Source organism: Nicotiana tomentosiformis, chromosome 6 (assembly GCF_000390325.3).
Source record: "Nicotiana tomentosiformis chromosome 6, ASM39032v3, whole genome shotgun sequence".
In the NCBI taxonomy this organism is placed as follows: Eukaryota; Viridiplantae; Streptophyta; class Magnoliopsida; order Solanales; family Solanaceae; genus Nicotiana; species Nicotiana tomentosiformis.
In genome coordinates, this window is record NC_090817.1 from 134,537,337 (window position 1) to 134,559,067 (window position 21,731).

Below are 21,731 nucleotides of genomic sequence, written 5' to 3' on the forward strand. Positions count from 1 at the left end.
TTCTACATTTTTATTATATAAATATCTAATAATTATCCTTTAAATTATTTGGTGATGACTTAATCATCCAAACTTATTATTTACACCAACAAGTATGTTTTATAATATTTTACTTCATTTATTCTATAATTGCATTTGCATTTTTAGGCTAATTGCATATTTTTGCAATAATAGCCTATATTCATGTATAACTACATTATTTGTGCCAAAATAGCTTTTTATATTTTTATAATGTTACGTTATTATTTTTAATCATTTTAGTGCACAAATAATATTTTTTGTTATTTATTAATTACTTTTATAAATTATGTTTTGATAAATTTTGGGTATTTAAACAACAGCCCAATTTTTAAACCAATTTCGGACCAAATGAATGGCCCAAACACTCAAATTCCTAGCCCAATTACCCCATACCAAAGCCAAACGACCCATGTCTAATACTCGGTTGCGACCCGCTTCTAAATGACCCGCCCGTACAATTTTTTTATCTCAGCCGTTGATCTCTCAAGATCAACGATCATCGTCCACTCCCCCCTCTTAAATTAACCTAACCCAGAACCCTATCCATTTCCACTTAATCCACCGCCCCTAAACGCTCAACTCTCATATTCTCTCTTTTAGAGAACCCTAGCCGCCTCCCCCTTAATCCCCGCTCCTAATCCTACTGATAATGATATTCGACTACCATTCTCTTGCCATATTCGAATCCTTTTGGTACTGGTTGTCCATTTGTGGTATTACCTAGGTGCTTGCCTAAACATGGCAAGCAATATCTTCCGAAATCAAACCAAAGTGGTTCGAATCTTTAATTTTGAGAACTATTTCATCTACATACGTTCAATACTATACTGTGTGAGTTCGATTTTGTTTGGATTCTGCTGATTTACACTTTCCCTAAAAAAACTAGGGTTTATAGATTTTCACTCTTAAATTGATTTCAAATCGATTTGCATGTTTCTTTACCTTGTTTGTTGCTTAAATTATTATGTTTCCTTATATGTTTGCTCGATTTTGACTGCTATATAAGCCCCTCCCCCATTCCTTTTTGGACGGACCTTTAATCAAAATATTTCCACTAAAAAGCTAAAGATCTTCACTCTGTTGTTCGCTTATTCTCTTGTTCTACTTTGGCTCTTGGCCGACTGAAAGCCAAGGCCGCCGGAATTCCTATTTCTCTCGACCTTCCTTGGGTATGAGAATTGCCCTGGGATCTTTGATGCCCTTGGGAACTTGACACATCTAAGGTCCTAGGATATACTGCTTTGTTAACGTTCAAAGTGATTCTGTTCTTTTCTTGTTTGTCTACTTGTCAATCAGTAACTGGTGAGTTCTTTAGCCTTTGCAATGTTCATTCCCTTATATTCTTGATTAGCATATTCATGCCTATGAAATTGCATAACCTAATGTGTTTTTTAGACTATCTCTATGTGTAACTCTACTTATGATATGAACCTCTCTAGCATTTTCTCATGCCTAAATTGTCAGTTCTAAAATGTATTTGTGTTTAACTTGAGCAATTTAGAGTGTTTGAAGTTTGTTTAGCTTAATGTATTGGTACTTTGAGGTTTTACATTGGTTATATGATATCAGTTGGTTTCCTACCTTGTCCTGGATTTCTATAGTGATTGATTTGTATCTGTGATATACCCCAATCCATGCTAAGACCCTCATTCTAGCTATGATTTGCTCCTATGATCATTTTATTCACTTAGTATGTCCTTACCCTGCCTAACTCTGTACTCCCTAGCAACTAATTGGAACCTTTTAAAATAGCTTCTTAACTTGTGTTCCCTATAATATTTGATTATGTTTGCACTATTGGTGTGAGTTGCACTGTTTAACCCCTGGTGCTTAGCATAATTTGACTCTTAGGCTTGAACCTGCTAAGTTAATGTTCCGTTGTTCGTCTTATTTGGCATAATGCCTTGCATATTAATTTCGTAATCCCGGAAGCCAAAATCCCCCTTGCTTTCTTACAAATGTTCCTTGCCTCAATGTGCTAAGTGTGGAATTATGATATTAACCTGTCTCTTGAGTTTGTTTACCCTCGGTATTGATATGTTTATTGTGTGATCACTCTTGCAATGCATGTTCCTAAAATGGAAATGCACTTCTTCAAACTCTGCTATTTGACTATTATTTTTATTCTCATTGGTTGTTTACCCTATTCTGATCCTATAATTATTGGTCGGCTAAGAGCCAAGGCCACAAAAGCTTTCTCTATTAACCCCCCTGGTGTGAGCACTGCTCGGGGTCCATTTTGAGACCCTTGTGAACTCTGACACACTAGGGCCTGAGGTTCTTTGGCCATTTTCCTTACTACTCAGTTCTGTCCTTCTTTCTGCCTATTGAATATGAAAATTGACTTGTGTAAGTGATTGTTTCCTGGATCCTATGATCCAACCGTGGCTGTTGGGTTTGGTTCGAGTTCTCCTATGTTTTTTGGGCTATGTTGAGATCTGTGTGGAGCAAGAGTTTAGTTGAAGGATTATAAGTGCTGGGTATCTTTTGGGTCTGTCTTGGTCCTACTGTTATTGCTTGTACTACTTTGTAATTTATTTATTATTGGGCCTGTAATAATTCTGTAATAACAATTGGGGTGATATTGAAATTGGGAAATGGGTATCTCTTAATATTTACATGAAAAAGGGTAGAAAGCATGTTTATAGGATTTGTGTGATCTATTTGCTATCTAACTTGTTATATGTGAATCTCTTTGTGCACTATTACAAATCATGTCATTAGGGGATCAGATTCTCACATAATTAGTATGTTGTCAATGCATGAGTATTCTATCTATTCTTGTGTCTACTGCTATGTATTGCTAGACAACATGCCTATAGGAAATAATTGCTAATGACTGCTCCTTAATCTGCTCAGTAGATATCATGCCCATAGGATTTTAACTAATTAATTCGCTATTTCAATCTCATTGTCCATCTAGAAAGCATGCCTATAGGAGCTAATTGTATGAGAATCGATTTCAATCGCTAAGCTTTAGAAATCATGCCTATAGGACATCACCACTCGCTTTTCAAACGTTGTTTTATTGTTTATCCATGCGATTATTAGGAAGTGTAATAATTTTGAGCATTTCCAATAAGGTCCGCTATTCCTTACTGTATAAATCACTTAGAAATCATGCCTATAGATGTGTCCACTTATAATCATTAATAAGCCACTTAGCAACATCTGGCATTTACCAATTGGTAATTTGGAAATCATTAGGTCTAAAAATGGCTTGTGCATCTGAATTAGATCATCTAGAAACCATGCCTATAGAGTTTAACAACTGCAATCCCTTCAATTCTGAAAACTGCCTAATATGTAAAATCTGTTTACGTGCATTTATTTGCCTAATTGCGGAGGCTAATGTGAGCCTCTAATTGGATCTAATTGCAGTCCTATTTGTTTTGAATTGTCGCCTAGTTTTAACATTTTTTATCAGCCTAAGTCAAGTCTAGAATCACCCAAAAATAGAGGTCCAAATGCCTCCTGGACCATAGGCATGGGACGGGTAGTGCACGCATAAGGCACGATTTAGAATCAACTAGTGCGCTTTAGGTAATAACTTAAAGATAGTAATCGGGTAGCAGGAGATGATAGTCTGTGCCCGCTGAATAATACGAGTAACACCCCATCTTGAGGGAGTTGCGAAGTATTATTTATGTTGCACGGGGTGATCCTTTAGGCTAAAAAATTTAGGACCCCTCATATTATCTTTGAATCAAGTGTTTGTATTTATTCAAAGTCTTTGATAATCAAACTTCCCAAACTTCTTGTTTTCTCTCTCTTTGTTTATCTGACTAATTCATTTAATTCAAGTTCAGTCGGGTCCCACAGTTGTCGACCTCGAAGAGTGCCTAACACCTTCTCTTCGAGGTAATTTTGAGCCCTTACCCGATCTTTGGTGATGCAAACTAGTCAAACCCGAGTCACATGCAAATAGGTGCCCTAACGCACATTAAAATCATTAAGTGGAGACTCTCCTCTTTTAATACCTCCTTTAAAAGAGTTGTCATATGTCGAGGCTCGGTTTCCTGAGAAAACGGGGTGTGGCACTCACTGCCCAACGATTTTTCGCACCTGCTATGACAATGCCACACCTCCGGTTCTGCTTCTGCGGACAAAACTATGGAGGTGCGAACCAAGCCAAGGACAACCTACTCTACTTCTGCGAGCCTGCTTTTGTGGCTGCTGGCCCTCTTCTGTGAGCTCGCAACTGCGGCGGGCCCTCCGCAGGTGCGATTGAACCAGAAGCTGGGTGCTTTAGCTATCCAACTAAGGCCAAATAACTGTAACGACTCGGCCGGTCATTTTGAAAATTTAAGTCCCGTTCGGCGATATAAGGTCCTGAGCAGCTCCGTATTATGAGTATTGACTTGTGTGCGTGGTTGAATTTAGTTACCGGATGATTCAGAGTCAAATCGAAAGAAGGATTCAAGTTTTGGAAGCTTAAGGAGTAAGAGTTGACCAAAATTTGACTTTTGCATAAACGGCTCCAAAATGAGTTTTGGATGATTTCATCAGCTTCATATGGTGATTTTGGACTTAGGGGTGCGTCCGAATTTGGATTTGAAGGTCCGTAGGGCAATTTGGAGCATTTCGGCAAAAGTTGGAAAAGTTGAAGTTTTGAAGGTTGAGAGGTTTGACCAATAGTTGACTTTGGCGATATTGAGGTCGGAATGTGATTCAAAGAGTTCGAATAGCACGTTATGTTATTTGGGACTTGCCTGCAAAATTTTACGTCATTCCAGGTTGGTTTGATAGATTTCGGCGCGAGTTTTAGAAGTTGGAAGATTTGAAAGTTCATAAGTTCGATTCATGGTGCAATTTTTAGTTTCGGCCTTGTTTGATGTGATTTGAGACCCCGAAGAGTCTGTGTTAGATTATGGAACTTGTTGGTATGCTTGGACTGGGTCTCGGAGGCCCCGGGTGTGTTTCAGATGATTTTTATAGTTTTGAACAGGTCTGGTTCTGGCATTTTCGCACCTCCAACACTTCGGAGCGTAGGTGCGGCTCCACTTCTACATGAGCCTGGTCGATTCTACGATCGTTGAGGCCTAGGAGCTCGCTCTCTTCTGCGAAAGATGGCACGCAGGTGTGAAGGCCGCTTTTGCGGTTCCTCGATCGCTTCTACGTCCCTTCTTGCGCTTCTGCGGTGGCGCTGGTGCGGCTATGTTGACCACAGATGCGGACCTGGGCCTAGTAAGTTAAGTTCGCAGATGCAAACTTCTGCCCTAAAATGCGATAGCACAGATGCGCTTAATGGTCCGCAGGTGCGGTCATACCTGGGCAGAATCATATAAGTCGAGGGTTTGGCCATTTTCTTCATATTTTGAGCTTTAAACCTCGGTTTTGGGAGCTTCTTTGTGGGTTTTTCAAGAAAATCAATTGGGTAAGTGTTCTTCACCTAGAATTTATTACATTCCATGATTTTAACTTTATTTTTGTCGTTAAATTTGTATTTTGAGTTGAGGAAAATGGTGGTTTTTTAAGAAAGTTTTCAAAATGAAAAATCATGATTTGAGGGACGAATTGGTATCGGAATTTGATAATTTTAGTATGATTGAACTCGAATCGGAATGGGGGTTCGGGTTTTGTGAAATTTGTCAGGTTTTGAGGTGCGGGTCCGGGGGACGATTTTTAGATTTTGATAAAGATTGAGACTTTATGATCCGGAATAGTTTCTTATGAGTTTTATTTATTCTTTGAAATTATTTTGGTTAGATTTGAGCCATCCGGAGGCCATTTCACCCGAGAAGTTCATTTTAGAGTATCGGTTGTCTTCTTTGAGGTATGTATCATGCCTAACTTCGTGTGGGGGAACTGCCCCTTAGGATTTTAGTCTTCTATGCTAATTGTAGTCCGTGCATGCAAAGTGACGAGTATGTACTCGGACTTATTTGTGGAAAATTGGCCTCTTAGGGTTCTTAAATCCTTGTATTCACTGGTTATGCAGTTGTTATGTTATGAATACGTCTCTTAATTACTAGTTTCACATCTACCTGCTTTAATTAGAATTAATTTCTTCATGATCCACTCTTGTTGCTTATTTGATTCTTCAGTGCCATAACTGAAATTGTTGTCTCTTCTATTGCCATGTTATTCTTTCCTAACTGTTTATCTTTATTTGAAGTTATAATTATCTCTTATGTAATTGTTCACCCTTAATGGAGGCTAAGATTATCTTTCTGCTGCTTATCCTTATTGAATTTATTGTATCTCTTTCTTAATTGCCCAGCCTTAAAAGAAGTTAGATATCCTATATCTTAGTTGACTTATCCTTATTTGGAATCATTCAACTTGTGATAGCTCCCTTGTTGTTGAACTGTACATCGCGGGCCGTTGTTATATATTATTTCCTTCCTTGTTGAGATGTTCTTATTTTGACTAGCATTCTTTATTGTGACTACTCCTTATGAATTAGTGCTTCTATTTCTTTGAGTTCTGGAATTTCTGAGTTGACTTATTTTTCGTACCCTTGTATTATTGTCATTGTTTCTATTATACTTGTTGTTGTGACGCACAAGGTATTTGCCGTGTGGTTGTTGTTATTGTGATGTACGAGGTTTCTGCCGTGCGAGTGTTATTGTGTTGCACGAGGTTTATGGCGTACTATTATTACTATTGATATTTGCACATGCGGCGTTACAAGGCGGGATATATATATGTGGGTTGCGCATGTAGCGAGACAAGGTGGGAATATTATTATACACGTGTGGCGAGACAAGGCGGGCATTTATTTTACTATTGTACATGTGGTGAGACAAGGTGGGATGTGTCAGGGATTGATCTGTGATGGCCTGAGGGCATTCTTGTTGTTGATGTTTGGGTAGTGGTACACTTACCTGTGTGAGTTTTATCTGCTGGAAAGTTCTGAGAAAACATCTACGTGCTGTCCATTTCCTTTCCTATACTTATTAGCTGGCATGAACCATGTTAGGACACTTGCACAAGCATACACGTAGTTCAACACTCTTATCGGTTAAGAGGTTTTTCTTGATATTGCTGAGTATAGATGCACACCCTTGTTACTTGCCTTCTATGTGAGAATGGCTCTATTTGGCACGTGAGTCATCAATGCGGTTATGAAATGTAGTGGGGGCACAAGATGCCGAGTGATAGGGTTCAGGTATTGGGACACATGAGTTGTGAATAGTATGAGGTTCGGTACCTCGTGGAGTTTATAGACTAAAACCTGGTGTGAAAGTAGTTGTTTTCATCTAGTTGCTACCTGCCCTTCTTTTAATTTTGTTCATCGGATTTAGGTTGTATTTCTATTCGTTCTTCTATGTCATTAATATGTGTTCCGCTGATAGTAGTTGTTTTCCTTTCTTATTGAAATTACCGTATTATTTTCCATTTCGCGTAGTCTTTATGTAGAACTATACTCTGTTGTTCCTATACTTATACTTTGTTCAGGTTATTTAGTCGAGTAGGTGTCTTGACTGTTCCTCGTCACTACTCCACTGAGGTTAGTCTTAATACTTGTTGGGTACTGCCGTGGTGTACTCATACTACACTTATGCACATTTTTGTGCAGATCCAGGTATTTCGTAGTTAGTTGATCAGTAGCTAGTTGTGCGGACTATTGCTGTGGAGACTCAAGGTAAACCTGCTGCTGCGTTCGCAGGGTTCGGAGTCACCTTCTGATTTGTATTCACACTGTTTAGTTTATTTTAAATAGTTGTATTTAGTAAGTTGTAGCAAACTCTGTAAAGCTTATGACTTATGCTACCGATTTTGGGAATTGTAAATTTTATAGAGATTTCTATTTCAAAAATTATTAGATGTTATTTAATTATTGTTGTTATTCAGTAAATGTTAGGCTTACCTAGTCCCTAAGACTAGGTGCCATCACGATACCCAACGGAGGGAAAATTGGGTTGTGATAAGTTGGTATCAGAGCTCTAGGTTCATAGGTGCTACGAGTCATAAGCGAGTTTAGTAGAGTCTTGTGGATCGGTACGGAAACGATTGTACTTATCTTCGAGAGGCTACGAAACTATTAGGACAATTTCACTTCCTTCATTCCTATCGTGCGAGTTCATTAGTCTCGAAGTTTGAACTTTTATCATTCTATTCTCTCACAAATGGTAAGGACACGAGCTGCATTTATCGATGGCGCTGCTCCCGTAGTGGGTGTCGCTAGAGGGAGAGGCAGAGGTCGACGAGGAGCACGTATCGCAGCTAGAACATCTACCAGAGCAGTAGTTAAGGAGCCGCCGGTAGCTCTAGTTGGGGGGCAAGTACCGGAGGTGCCTGCTGTTTCCCCCGGACTTCAGGAAACTCTTGCACAGTTCCTGAGCATGTTTGGTACATTGGCTCAGGCGGGGTTGATTCCAGTTACACCAGCTACTTCATAGATCGGGGGAGGAACCCAGACTCCCGCCGCCCACACTCCAGAGCAGCGAGTTCACGTTGGTCAGGTTCCAGGTGTCATGGCGACACAACCTGTGGTTCCAGTTTAGCCTGAGGTTAGGGCAGCAACATCCGAGGAAGAGCAGTTTACACTTGTGAGGTTCAGGAAATATGACCCTCCTACTTTCAGTGGTTTGTCTTCAGAGGGTGCACAGGGTTTTCTAGAAGAGTGCCATTGCATTCTCTACACTATGGGTATTGTTGAGATGAGTGGGGTTGCTTTTACTACGTTCCAGCTTAAGAGAGCGGCTTATCAGTGGTGGCGGGCGTATGAGTTGGGTAGCCCAGTCGATGCAGCTTCACTTACATGGGTTCCATTTTCAGAGATATTCCTGAGAGAGTTTGTACTTCAGTCCCTTCGAGATGCATGGCGCACCGAGTTTGAGCAGCTGTGCCAGGGCACTATGTCAGTATTAGAGTTTGACATTAGATACAGTGATTTGGCCAGACATGCACCTGCTTTGATCGCTACAGTTAGAAAGCGTGTCCGTAGATTCATTGAGGGGCTCAGGGCTGATATTCGGCTCAGCATGGCTCGGAAGTTAGAGTTGGATGTTTCGTTTCAGCAGGTGGTAGGGATCGCTCACCGAATAGAGGGCATGTGGGATCAGGAGAGAGAGAGGGCAGGCAGGGCCATGAGAGAGAGGGCAGGCAAGATCAGGAGAGAGAGGACAGGGAGGCGAGGCGGCCTCATAGACCAGAGAGATCTACTGGTCTTTATTTTGGAGGCAGGGTACGACATGGTAGAGGTTTTGTGGGTCTGCTAGTTCAGTTTGCACTTCAGGCTTCGCACAGTGTTTCAGGTGCCCATGGGTCTTAGAGTACCCGTACCGCATAGTTCCCACAGCCACATCAGCAGAGAGGTTGCTTCGAGTGTGGAGATACCAGCCACAGGGTGAGAGATTGTCCTAGATTCCGGACAGGTGTGTCACGGCAGAGTACTCAGGCGAGTAGAGGGTGCCCAAGAGGGGGAGGCCCGGCCCGTTGATGTGTTTCGTATAGTAGGCTTGAGGCCATTGCGCTAGATGATGTCATATAGGTATGCTTTTGATTTGTTACAGAGAGGCACCATTCGTATTTTGATTCGGTTCTACTTATCGGGGTGAGTTCCCCTATTTGGTGTCCCACCTATGGGTGAGTTCATGACCTAGTATTATGTTTATATGTTTGCCCCTGTTGGGATATTCTATGAGTGATAGTCATGTCTATCGTTGTTTTAATTCATTATTGAAAGTTACGAGGCTAGAAGTGAATTCTTGTTGTCCATTATGGTAGGTTTTAATGTGATTCCTGATTTAATTGGTTACGATTTGTGATTTGATACTCTACTGGGGTGAGAGTTCAGTAAGTGTTGTGATTTTATTGGCAGAATTGAGTTAGTGGAAAATTTCAATTGGTATGATGTGTATTCAGCTTGTGATTCAGAGTTGAGGGTGAGACCCTCGCAATTCCATATGATTTGATATGTTTGAGTCGGGTTGCGTGCCGCGATGGAGAGTTACACCAGGATGAGATCCTTATGATTGTTCATGTACTTTGATTTTTCCTACTTAAATTGATTCGTAGTATGGTATTGATAGAGAGTTGTGCATGTCGGGCTTGTTTGATATTTCTCTTATGTGTTTCTCTTTACATATTTATTCCTTTTCGTCTTGTTCATATTTCTAGTTTAGTTTTTGAGGTGTGTGCGAGGTGGCGTTAGATGTGACTTGCTGATCCGGGTATATAGTTATGAGGTCTTCGTGTTGCTTGCATCATCGTCAGCATTGTGGAGGTTTGAAACGGGTTGCTAATGGATATGAGGCTAATTGCCGGTGTTTTTTTGATTATGACAGCTATTGTGATCAGAAATGTTATTATAGGCATATGTGTCATGTGTCACGTTGTGTGGTTGTACCTTGCGGGTGTAGGCATGAGTTGTCGAAGCTGGTTGAGACTGATACCAGGTATGGATCTAGAATCGGGTCTTTTAGAGATGAATGGAAGGTGAGAATTTTGACTTTAAGGCTTATCGATGTTGGTAGAAAGGATACATTACAGTTGAGATGGTGTCGTCAGACTTAGGTGGATTGGGGTGACGTGGGGTCACCCCGGGTGTATGTCATAGGTGTGCATTCAGTGATTTGATGACTTCGCGGCGATTCTTGGCACGTTCGAGGACGAACGTTTGTTTAAGAGGGGGATGATATAACGACCCGGCCAGTCGTTTTGAAAATTTAAGTCCCGTTCGGCGGTGTAAGGTCCTGAGCAGCTCTGTATTATGAGTATTGACTTACTTGCGTGGTCGAATTCAGTTACCGGATGATTCAGAGTCAAATCGCAAGAAGGATTCAATTTTTGAAAGCTTAAGTAGTAAGAGTTGACCGGAATCTGACTTTTGAGTAAACGGCTCCAGAATGGGTTTTGGATGATTTCAACAACTTCGTATTGTGATTTTGGACTTAGGCGTGCGTCCGGATTTGGATTTGGAGGTCTGTAGGGTAATTTGGAGCATTTCGGCGAAAGTTGGAAAAGTTGAAGTTTTCAAGGTTGAGAGGTTTGACCAATAGTTGACTTTAGCGATATCGGGGTCAGAATGCGATTCCGCGAGTTGGAACAGCTGCGTTATGTTATTTGGGACTTGCCTGCAAAATTTGACGTCATTCCGGGTTGGTTTGATAGGTTTCGGGGTGAGTTTTAGAAGTTTGAAGATTTGAAAGTTCATAAGTTCGATTCATGGTGCGATTTGTAGTTTCGGCATTGTTTGATGTGATTTGAGACCCCGAGTAAGTCTATGTTAGAATATGGAACTTGTTGGTATGCTTGGACGGGGTCCCGGGGGCCCCGGGTGTGTTTCGGACGAGTTTCAGATGATTTTTATAGTTTTGAGCAGGTCTGGTTCAGGCATTGTCGCACCCGCGACACTTTAGAGCGCAGGTGCGGCTCCTCCTCTGCATGAGCCTGGTCGCTTCTATGATCTTTGAGGCTTGGGAGCTCGCTCGCTTTTGCAGAAGCTGGCACGCAGGTGCGAAGGCCGCTTCTGCGGTTCCTCGATCGCTTCTGCGAAGAAGCTCGCTTCTGAGTCCCCTCTTGCGCTTCTGCGGTGCCGCTGGTGCGGCTATGTTGTCCGCAGATGCGGACCTGAGCCTGGTAAGTTAAGTTCGCAGATGCGAACGTCTGCCCGCAAATGCGATAGCGCAGATGCGCTTAATGGTCTGCAGGTGCGGTCATACCTGGGCAGAATTATATAAGTCGAGGGTTTGGCCATTTTCTTCATATTTTGAGTTTTAGACCTCGGTTTTGGGAGTTTCTTTGTGGGGTTTTCAAGCAAATCGATTGGGTAAGTGTTCTTCACCTAGAATGTATTACATTCCATGATTTTATCTTTATTTTTGTCATTAAATTTGTATTTTGAGTTGAGGAAAATAGCGGTTTTTGAAGGAAGTTTTCAAAATGAAAAATCATGATTTGACGGACGAGTTGGTATCGGAATTTGATAATTTTAGTATGATTGAACTCATATCGGAATGGGGGTTCAGGTTTTGTGACATTTGTCGGGTTTCGAGGTGCGAGCCCAGGGGTCGATTTTTAGATTTTGATAAAGATTGAGACTTTATGATCCGGAATAGTTTCTTATGAGTTTTATATATGCTTTGAAATTATTTTAGTTAGATTTGAGCCATTCGGAGGCCATTTCACCCGAGAAGTTCATTTTAGAGTATCGGTTGTCTTCTTTGAGGTATGTATCATGCCTAACTTCGTGTGGGGGAACTACCCCTTAGGATTTTAGTCTTCTATGCTAATTGTAGTCCGTGTACGCGAAGTGACGAGTACGTGCTCGGACTTATTTGTGGAAAATTGGCCTCTTTGGGTTCTTAGGTCCTTGTATTCACTAGTTATGCAGTTGTTATGTTATGAATACGTCTCTTAATTACTATTTTCACCTCTACCTGCTTTAATTAGAATTAATTGCTTCATGATCCACTCTTGTTGCTTATTTGATTCTTCAGTGCCTTAACTGAAATTGTTGGTCTCTTCTATTGCCATGTTATCCTTTCCTAACTGCTTATCTTTATTTGAAGTTATAATTATCTCTTCTGTAATTGTTCACACTTAATGGAGGCTAAGATTATCTTTTTGCTGCTTATCCTTTTTGAATTTATTGTATCTCTTTCCTAATTACCCAACCTTAAAAGAAGTTAGATATCCTATATCTTAGTTGACTTGTCCTTATTTGGAATCATTCAACATGTGATAGCTCCCTTGTTGTTGAACTGTACATCGCGGACCATTGTTACATATTATTTCCTTCCTTGTTGAGCTGTTCTTATTTTGACTAGCATTCTTTATTGTGACTACTCCTTATGAATTAGTGCCTCTGTTTCTTTGAGTTCTGGAATTTCTGAGTTGACTTATTTGTCGTACCCTTGTATTATTGTTATTGTTGCTATTATACTTGTTGTTGTGATGCACGAGGTTTCTGTCGTGTGGTTGTTGTTATTGTGATGCAAGAGGTTTCTGCCATGCGAGTGTTATTAGGTTGCATGAGGTTCTGCCGTGCTATTATTACTATTGATATTTGCATATGCGACGTGGCAAGGCGGGATATATATATATATATATATATATATATATATATATATATATATATATATATATATATGTGTGTGTGTGTGGGGGGAGGGGTTACGCATGTGCCAAGACAAGGTGGAAACATTATTATGCACGTGTGGCGAGACAAGGCGGGCATTTATTTTACTATTGCACACGTGGCGAGACAAGGTGGGATGTGTCAGGGATTGATCTGTGATGGCCTGGGGTCATTCTTGTTGTAGATGTTTGGGTAGTGGTACACTTACCTGTGTGAGTTTTATCTTGTGGAAAGTTGTGAGAAAACATTCTACGTGCTGTCCATTTCCTTTCCTATACTTATTAGCTGGCATAAACCATGTTAGGACACTTGCACAATCATACACGTAGTTCAGCACTCTTATCGGTTAAGAGATTTTTCTTGATATTGCTGAGTATAGATGCACACCCTAGTTACTTGCCTTCTATGTGAGAATGGCTCTATTTGGCACGTGAGTCGTCAATGCGGTTATGAAGTGTAATGAGAGCACAAGATGCCTAGTGTTAGGGTTCAGGTATTGGGACCCGTGAGTTGTGAATAGTATGAGGTTCGGTACCTCGTGGAGTTTATAGATTAAAACCTGGTGTGAAAGTGACTGTTTTCATCTAGTTGCTACCTGCCCTTCTTTTAATTTTGTTCATCGGATTTAGGATGTATTTCCGTTCGTTCTTCTATGTCATTACTATGGTGTTCCGCTGATAGTTGTTGTTTTCCTTTCTTACTAAAATTACCGTATTATTTGCTATTTCGCGTAGTCTTTATGTAGAACTATACTCTGTTGTTCCTGTACTTATACTCTGTTCGGGTTATTTAGTCGAGTAGGTGTCTTGACTGTTCCTCGTCACTACTCCACTGAGGTTAATCTTGATACTTGTTGGGTACCACCGTGGTGTACTCATACTACACTTCTGCACATTTTTGTGCAGATCCAAGTATTTCGTAGTCAGTTGATCATTAGCTAATTGTGCGGACTGTTGCTGTGGAGACTCAAGGTAAACCCGTTGCTACGTTCGCAGGCTTCGGAGTAACCTTCTGATTTGTATTCACACTATTTACTTTATTTCAAACAGTTGTATTTAGTAAGTTGTAGTAAACTCTGTAGAGCTTATGACTTGTACTACCGATTTTAGGAATTGTAAATTTTATAGAGATTTCTATTTCAAAAATTGTTAGATGCTATTTAATTATTATTGTTGTTATTCAGTAAATGTTAGGCTTACCTAGTCCCTAAAACTAGGTGCCATCACGATATCCAACGGATGAAAAATTGGGTCGTGACAATGAACTCCGCGCATCGTCCGAATGGCATACTGGGCCCCCGAGGCCCCACCCAAACGTACCAACAAGTTTGAAATCATAAAAAGGACTCGTTTGCACCCTTGGAACACGGATAACAACATTAAAACTAAGAATCATATACCAAAACCAATAGAATCAACTTATGAACTTCAAGTTCTTCAACCTTACTCTGAACGCACCGAATCATGGTGAAACTACTCGGAATGACTCCAAATTTTGCGTACAAGTCTTAAATCACCATACGGAACTATTCCTAGGCTCGGAATCTCAATTGGACCTTGATAAGACCAAATCCTAATTCAAAACAAATTTAAAGAACTTTAAAACCTTCAATGTGCCAACTTCCAATATTAAGGGTTGAAACGCTCCCGGGTCATCCAAAACTCAATATGAACATACGCCCAAGTCCAAAATCATCATACAAACCTATTGGAACTGTTAAATCCCGGTTCCAAGGTCGTTTAATCAAAATGTTTACCAAAGTCAAACTTAGCCTTTTAAAGCCAAACCAAGGAACCAAGTGTTCCGATTTCAGCCCGAACCCTTCCAAATCCCAAACTAACCATCCCCGCAAGTCATAAAATAGTAAAAGCACATACGTGGAGTATTATTTAGGGGAACATGGATCAAGAAAGAAAAATGCCTGGTCGGGTCGTTACATTCTCCACCTCTTAAACAAATGTTCATCCTCGAACGGGTCTATAATCGTACCTGGAGTGCCGAATAAGTGTGGATATCTTCTCTGCATGTCCTCTTCGGCCTCTCAAGTCGCCTCCTTGACGGGTTGGCCCTTCCACTTAACTTTTACCACCGAAATCTTCTTGGACCTCAGCTGGCGAACCTGCCTGTCAACAATGGCAACTGGCTCCTCCTCATAACCCAGGATCTCATGCAGCTGGACTGTGCTGAAGACAAACACATGCGACCGGTCGGCATGATACCTCTGGAGAATAGACACGTGGAAAATCGGATGAACTCCTGATAGACTGGTAGGCAAAGCAAGCTCATATGTAACCTCTCCAACTCATCTCTACACCTCGAATGGACCTATAAACCTTGGGCTCAACTTGCCCTTCTTCTCAAACCTCATGATTCCTATCGAGGCCTGCATGCTGTGGAATTCTTAAGCTTGATCTTAAAGGTTTCACACATAGATTTTATTAAGTCACTGTTGAGGTTGGCGGCGTTGTCGGTGATGATGAATTCTGGCACCCCGAATCGGCAAATAATATGATCCGTGACAAAATCTGCGACGACTTTCTTGGTTACAGCTTTGTAAGATGCAGCCTCAACCCATTTTATGAAGTAGTCTATGGCCACTAAAATGAACATGTGCCTATTTTAAGCGGCGGGTTCGATCGGACCGATGACATCCATTCCCCAAGTGGCGAAAGGCCAAGGTGCACTTATTGCATTGAGTTCATTTGGTGGCACCCGTATCATATCTGCATGTATTTGGCACTGATGAAACCTTTGAACATACCTGATGCAGTCCATTTCCATAGTCATCCAAAAATATCATGCTCTTAATATCTTCTTGGCTAAAATGAAACCATTAATGTGTGGTCTGCAAGTTCCGGCATGTATCTCTTCGAGTAGTTTGGAAGCTTCCTTGGTGTTAACACACCGTAATAATCCTAGGTCTGGAGTCCTTCTGTACAGAATTCCTCCACTTTGGAAGAAATGATTGGATAATCTTCGGAGTGTGCATTTCTAAGTATGATTTGCATGCTCCGGGTACTCTCCTTTTGCTAGGTATTCTTTGATGTCATGAAACCACGGATTCCCATCCGTTTCTTCTTCAACATGAGCGCAATAAGCTGGCCGATTATGGATCCTTACTAGAATAGGGTCGATAAAATTCTTATCCGGGTGTTATATCATGGAAGACAGGGTGGCCAATGCGTCTGCAAACTCATTCTGGATTCTCGGAACATATTTGAACTCTATCTTTGTGAATCTCTTCATCAACTCTTGCACATAGTACAAATATGGTAATATTTTGGTATTTTTTGTAGCCCACTCTCCTAGAACCTGATGTACCAAAAGGTCTGAATCACCAATTACCAGCAATTCCTGAATATTCATGTCAATGGCCAAATTGAGCCCCAAGATGCAAGCCTCATATTCTGCCATATTGTTGGTGCACAGAAATCTGTGTTTTGCGGATACCGGGTAATGTTGACATGTCTTTGATACCAAAACAACTCTGATACCCACTTCTTTAAAATTTGCAGCCCCATCGAAGAACATTCTCCAACCGTTGTAGGTTTCGGTGATCTCTTCTCCTATAAATGATATCTCTTCATCAGGAAAATAAGTTTTCAATGGTTCGTATTCTCCTCCTACTGGATTTTCTGCCAGATGATCTGCTAATGCTTGTCCCTCGATCGCCTTCTAAGTTAAGTAGACGATGTCGAATTCACTCAATAGTATCTGCCATTTTGCCAGCTTCCCTATAGGCATGGGTTTCTAGAAACTGTATTTCAGAGGATCCATCCTTGATACGAGATACGTGGTATAGGAACAGAAGCAGTGCCTCAAATTTTGAGCTATCCATGTCAGGGCACAGCAAGTGCGTTCCAGCAAAGAATACTGTGCCTCGTAGGGTGTGAACTTCTTACTCAGATAGTATATAGCCTACTCTTTTCTCCCCGTCTCATCGTGTTGTCCCAAGACACAACTGAAAGCCCCATCTAGTACGGACAAATAGAGTAGAAGAGGTCTACTAGGTTCTGGCGGGACCAGGACTGGTGGTGTGGATAAATATTCCTTGATTTTATCAAAAGTTTTCTGGCATTCTTCAGTCCAACTTGTTGCAGCGTCTTTCTTTAATATTTTGAAAATCGGTTCACAGATTACAGTTGATTGTGCTATGAAACGGCTGGTGTAATTTAGACGCCCCAAGAAACTCATCACATCTTTCTTGTTCTTCGAAGGTGAAAAATCTTGGATAGCCTTGACCTTTGACGGGTCTAGCTCAATTCCTCGGCGGGTGACGATGAATTCTAACAACTTTCTGGCAGGGACTCCGAAGGCACATTTTGCAGGATTTAGTTTCAGGTTGTATCTTCGAAGTCTATTGAAGAATTTCCTCAAATCTGCTATATGATTTGTGCTTCTCTTGGATTTGATGATGACATCATCCATGTACACGTCTATCTCTTTGTGTATCATGTCGTGAAAAATGGTTGTCATGGCCCTCATATAGGTGGCTCCAGCATTCTTTAGGCCAAATTACATCATTGTGTAGCAATACACCCCCATGGTGTAATAAAGGCTGTCTTTTCGGCATCCTCTTCATCCATCCAGATCCGATGATATCCCGCGAATCAATCCGCAAAAGATTAGAGTTCATTCTTGGCACAGTTGTCGATCAATATATGTATATTGGGCAACGTGAAATCATCTTTGGGACTTGCTCTATTTAAGTCCCGATAGTCGACACAGACTCTGACTTTCCCATCTTTCTTTGGAACTGGCACAATGTTAGCCAACCAGGTCGGATATTCAACCACTCTGAGAACCTTGGCTTTGATATGCTTGGTGACTTCCTCCTTTATATTCAGACTAATATCCGGCTTGAACTTTCTGAGCTTCTGCTTTATAGGCGGACACATAGGGTTGGTAGGTAGTTTATGAGCCACTATGGACGTGCTCAAATTGGTCATATCATCATAGGACCATGCAAAAATATCCTCATACTCCTTCAAGAACCGGACGTACTCTTCCTTTTCTGACGGTGATAGGTGAATGCTTACACGCGTCTCCTTGAGTGTTTCAGAGTCTCCCAAATTAACTGTTTGGGTATCATCCAAATTGGACTTAGGCTTGTTTTCAAAGTTTTTCACTTCTCTGACAATTTCCTCGTGTATTATATCCTCTTCCAGATCCTCTAAATCATTATCCTTATGTTGCGTTGTCTTATTACATGTCACAGTCGTAGGTTCATCGGGATAGGTAATAATAATTCTGTAGAGAAAAATGTAAAAAATAATAATAAATACTAAAAATAACAATGCATTAGATAAATCTTGAAAACATCAAACAAGTATGGCTCGATTACTCGAGCAATTATTTCAAAACAAAATATGCTTAAAACAAAATACTGAAAATGTCTTAGATGCTCATAAAATTACTTTCAAAATAAATGATGCTAATTGCCAGGATACCCGGGAACTTGACGGGCCCTTGATGGTGCAGCAGTCCAATTCTTGAGAACAGCTCCCTCCTCTACGGTCTGAATAATGAGGCCTTTCTCCTCCTCCTCCTCCTCAACTATCGCACTGCAATCCATATATTCATCCTCCATAAATAAATTCCTTATGCCCGTTAGAACTTCATCTTCTTCGGACTCCCACATCATGTCAGCTTGATGAAATGACTAGCTCAAATATGGTACCGGTTGCTCTAGAGGGTAATAAGGACCACACCATGGTGGCGACCAATTATGATACTCATGCTAGGTGTATTCATAGCCAAGCCCAAAAGTTATGCCGTGACACTTTAGCTGTATCGGTTTGGTGATCCCCTGGAGATTATTACCGAGTCCCTTGCCAGGATCATACCCTGTCCATGCCAATATGCCTTCTATCTTACTTCTCTACCATTTATCCTTTTCAATTACGTTGACGCGCTCGATGCGATGGTATGTTTCTCCACCCAACTTCCTTCTATTCTCGATGACCAGAACAGTTTGACTGGTGTAAATAGGATTACTTTCATCCCCATGGATGATCACTTCCTGATGGTTCCACTCAAACTTCACGACCTGATGTAGAGTAGAAGCTATGGCCCCAACGGCATGTATCCGAGGTCGTCCCAATAATAGGTTGTAGGTAGCAGATATGTCCAACAGTTGAAACTCAACATCAAACTAGGTTGGGCCCATCTGTAGGCTGAGGTTGGTTTCCCCAATTGTGGCCCTTTTAGACCCATCAAATGCTTTTACATTCATACTTCCTGCTCGTATCTCGTGCAAACCTTTACCCAATCTTTTCAGAGTAGTTAGTGGAAATATGTTAAGACTCGAACCACCATCTATCAGGACTCTGGCAATGAGCTTTGTCTTCAAACTGCACTGTGGTATGTAGTGCCCTGTTGTGACTTAGCCCTTCTGGTGGCAGCTCGTCTTCATGAAAAGTGATCTTGTGGCTTTCCAACACTTGCCCTACCATGTTGGCCATCTCTCCACTGGTGATCTTGTTGGGTACATAGGCTTCGTTCAACACTTTCATCAACGCATTCCTATGCGCCTTGGAGTTCTACAGTAGTGATGGAATGAATATCTGAGCAGGGGTTTTGTTTAGTTGATCAACCACAGAATACTCTCTTGCTTGCACCTTTCTTCAAAGATCATCCAGGCCAGTTTCAATGATAGGCGGCTTAGCAATGGCTTCTTTACTTGTTCCTCCTAAATCTTCGGGCGTATAAACCCTACCAGTTCTAGTCATGCCTTGTGCTGCACCTGTTTCCTCCATTTTTGCCTTTCTTTTCCTTCTCGCTTCTACAACATAGTCACAGGGTATAACATTGGACTTAAAGGACGATGTAGGTGCTACCGTCACGGTGAAGGGTGTGGTCACTTCCACTTCGAACAGAGTTGGCGCGGCTGAGGGCGTTGTTACTTCAACCTCAAACGGAGTTGGTGTGGCTACTTCAACCTCAATTGGTGACTGAATCTGTACCACGATAGGTGCGAGAGTGACTGGAGATGTTTCAGAATTATCCCCTTCTCGAATGAGTCCAATTGACCCTTCTGAGTCCCATTCTTCATCGGTCTCTATCACGTTTACTTCTCCACCCCTGTGATCTGGGAGAGGATTATTGCGGACATTAGGTGTAGCCTCTTTTGCTTGTATAACCTTGGTGTCAATCAACATTTGGATCTTATCCTTCAAAGTGAGACACTCATCAATAGTATGACCTTTCATGCCTGAGTGATAGGCACATGTATTGTTTGGATTAATCCACTGGGAAGAGTTTTCCATAGCAATAGTGGGAATGGGAGTGATATAACCGGCAACCTTCAATCTCTCGTACAATTGGTCTATAGAATCAGCAATTGGGGTGTATTGTCTGGGTGGTCTACGGTCAAAATTTGGTCTAGATTTTTGGTAGTTTTGGCGGGCTGGTGGTAAGTGGTAGTATGCTGGCTGGGTGTTATAAGTATGGTAAGTGGCGGTAGGTTGTTGGTATCTGGGAGGTGAAGGCTGATATGTGGGTGGGAGTGTTTGGTATGTAAGAGGAGATTTTGGACCTTGGGCTACCATCACCGTACCTACTTTTCTTCTTGGAGATACCTCCTGACTGTAAGGCTTAATTTGTGTCTTGGAGTGCTTCAAAATTTGTCACCATTCCACTTTTGATCCCTTCTTCTATTCTTTCTCCCAATTTGATGATGTAAGAAAATTTATAGTTTTTAATAACCATCAGTCTTTCATAGTATTGCAGATACTGAACTCTGACGAAGAACTTATTCATATGTTCTTCTTCTAGTGTTGGCCTTACTTTTGCAGCTTCGGACCTCCACCGAGTAGCATACTCGCAAAAAGTTTCCATTGGCCACTTCTTGAGATTCTGAAGGTAGAAAATGTCTGGTGCATTTTCTGTGTTAAACGTGAACTGATCCATGAAATCTGATGTCATGCTTACCCAATTAACCCATTTCTTTGGGTTCTGACTGATGTACCAGGATAGGGCGTCTCCGGTGAGGCTCCTCGTAAACAACTTCATGCAGATTCTTTCATCCTTGCCAACTCCTACAAGCTTGTCACAATATGTTCTCAAGTGCACCTTCGGATCACCAGTTCCGTCGAACATTTAGAACTTAGGAGGTTTGTAACCCTCTAGCTGTTCTACATCTGGGTGAATACACAAATATTTATAATTCAAACCCTCAATGCCTTTGCCCACTTCGACACTTTGAACTCTGCCAGTAAGTTTCTTGAGTTCCTCCGCTATGTTCTTGATGAGCAGGTCCTTCTCAGCGGATTCGGTATGTATAAGGTTTGTTGTGGGGTGTGGGGTAATGTTTCCACATATATGGGATTACTTTGGGGGACTCCGGGAATCTAGGCATAATGGTGGTCATTGGTTGAGTTTTGCGGGTCAGGAGTAGGTTGTGGTGCATTCTGAGGGGTGTGGTATGTGGTTGTTTATGGGTATTAAGTTGGGTAGTGATGGTGTTGTTGAGGAGTAGGTATCGGTGGGGGGTTGTGGTTCTGAGGAGGTGTGGTGTATTGATGTGGTGCGGGAGGATTTGGCGGATTTTTTGTGTTTTGGGGAGGTACCGGGTTTTGGGCGTTTGTGTTTTGTTGGTTAAGGTCGGGGATGTTTAGGGTGAGGGAAAGGTTTACCAAGTTCTGGACCTGCTCAAGTTCCCCTTGTAGCTCCAATA

At 41.4% G+C, this 21,731-nt stretch overlaps 1 protein-coding gene across 1 annotated transcript; it reads right to left on the reverse strand.

Annotated features, from left to right (window-relative positions):
* Nucleotides 1-20,650: 20,650 nt before the first annotated feature.
* On the reverse strand, nucleotides 20,651-21,154 carry LOC138894806 (uncharacterized). Its single transcript, XM_070179536.1, has one exon. It carries the CDS (start codon nucleotides 21,152-21,154, stop codon nucleotides 20,651-20,653), a length of 504 nt encoding a protein of 167 aa, XP_070035637.1.
* Between the last annotated feature and the right edge of the window lie 577 nt (nucleotides 21,155-21,731).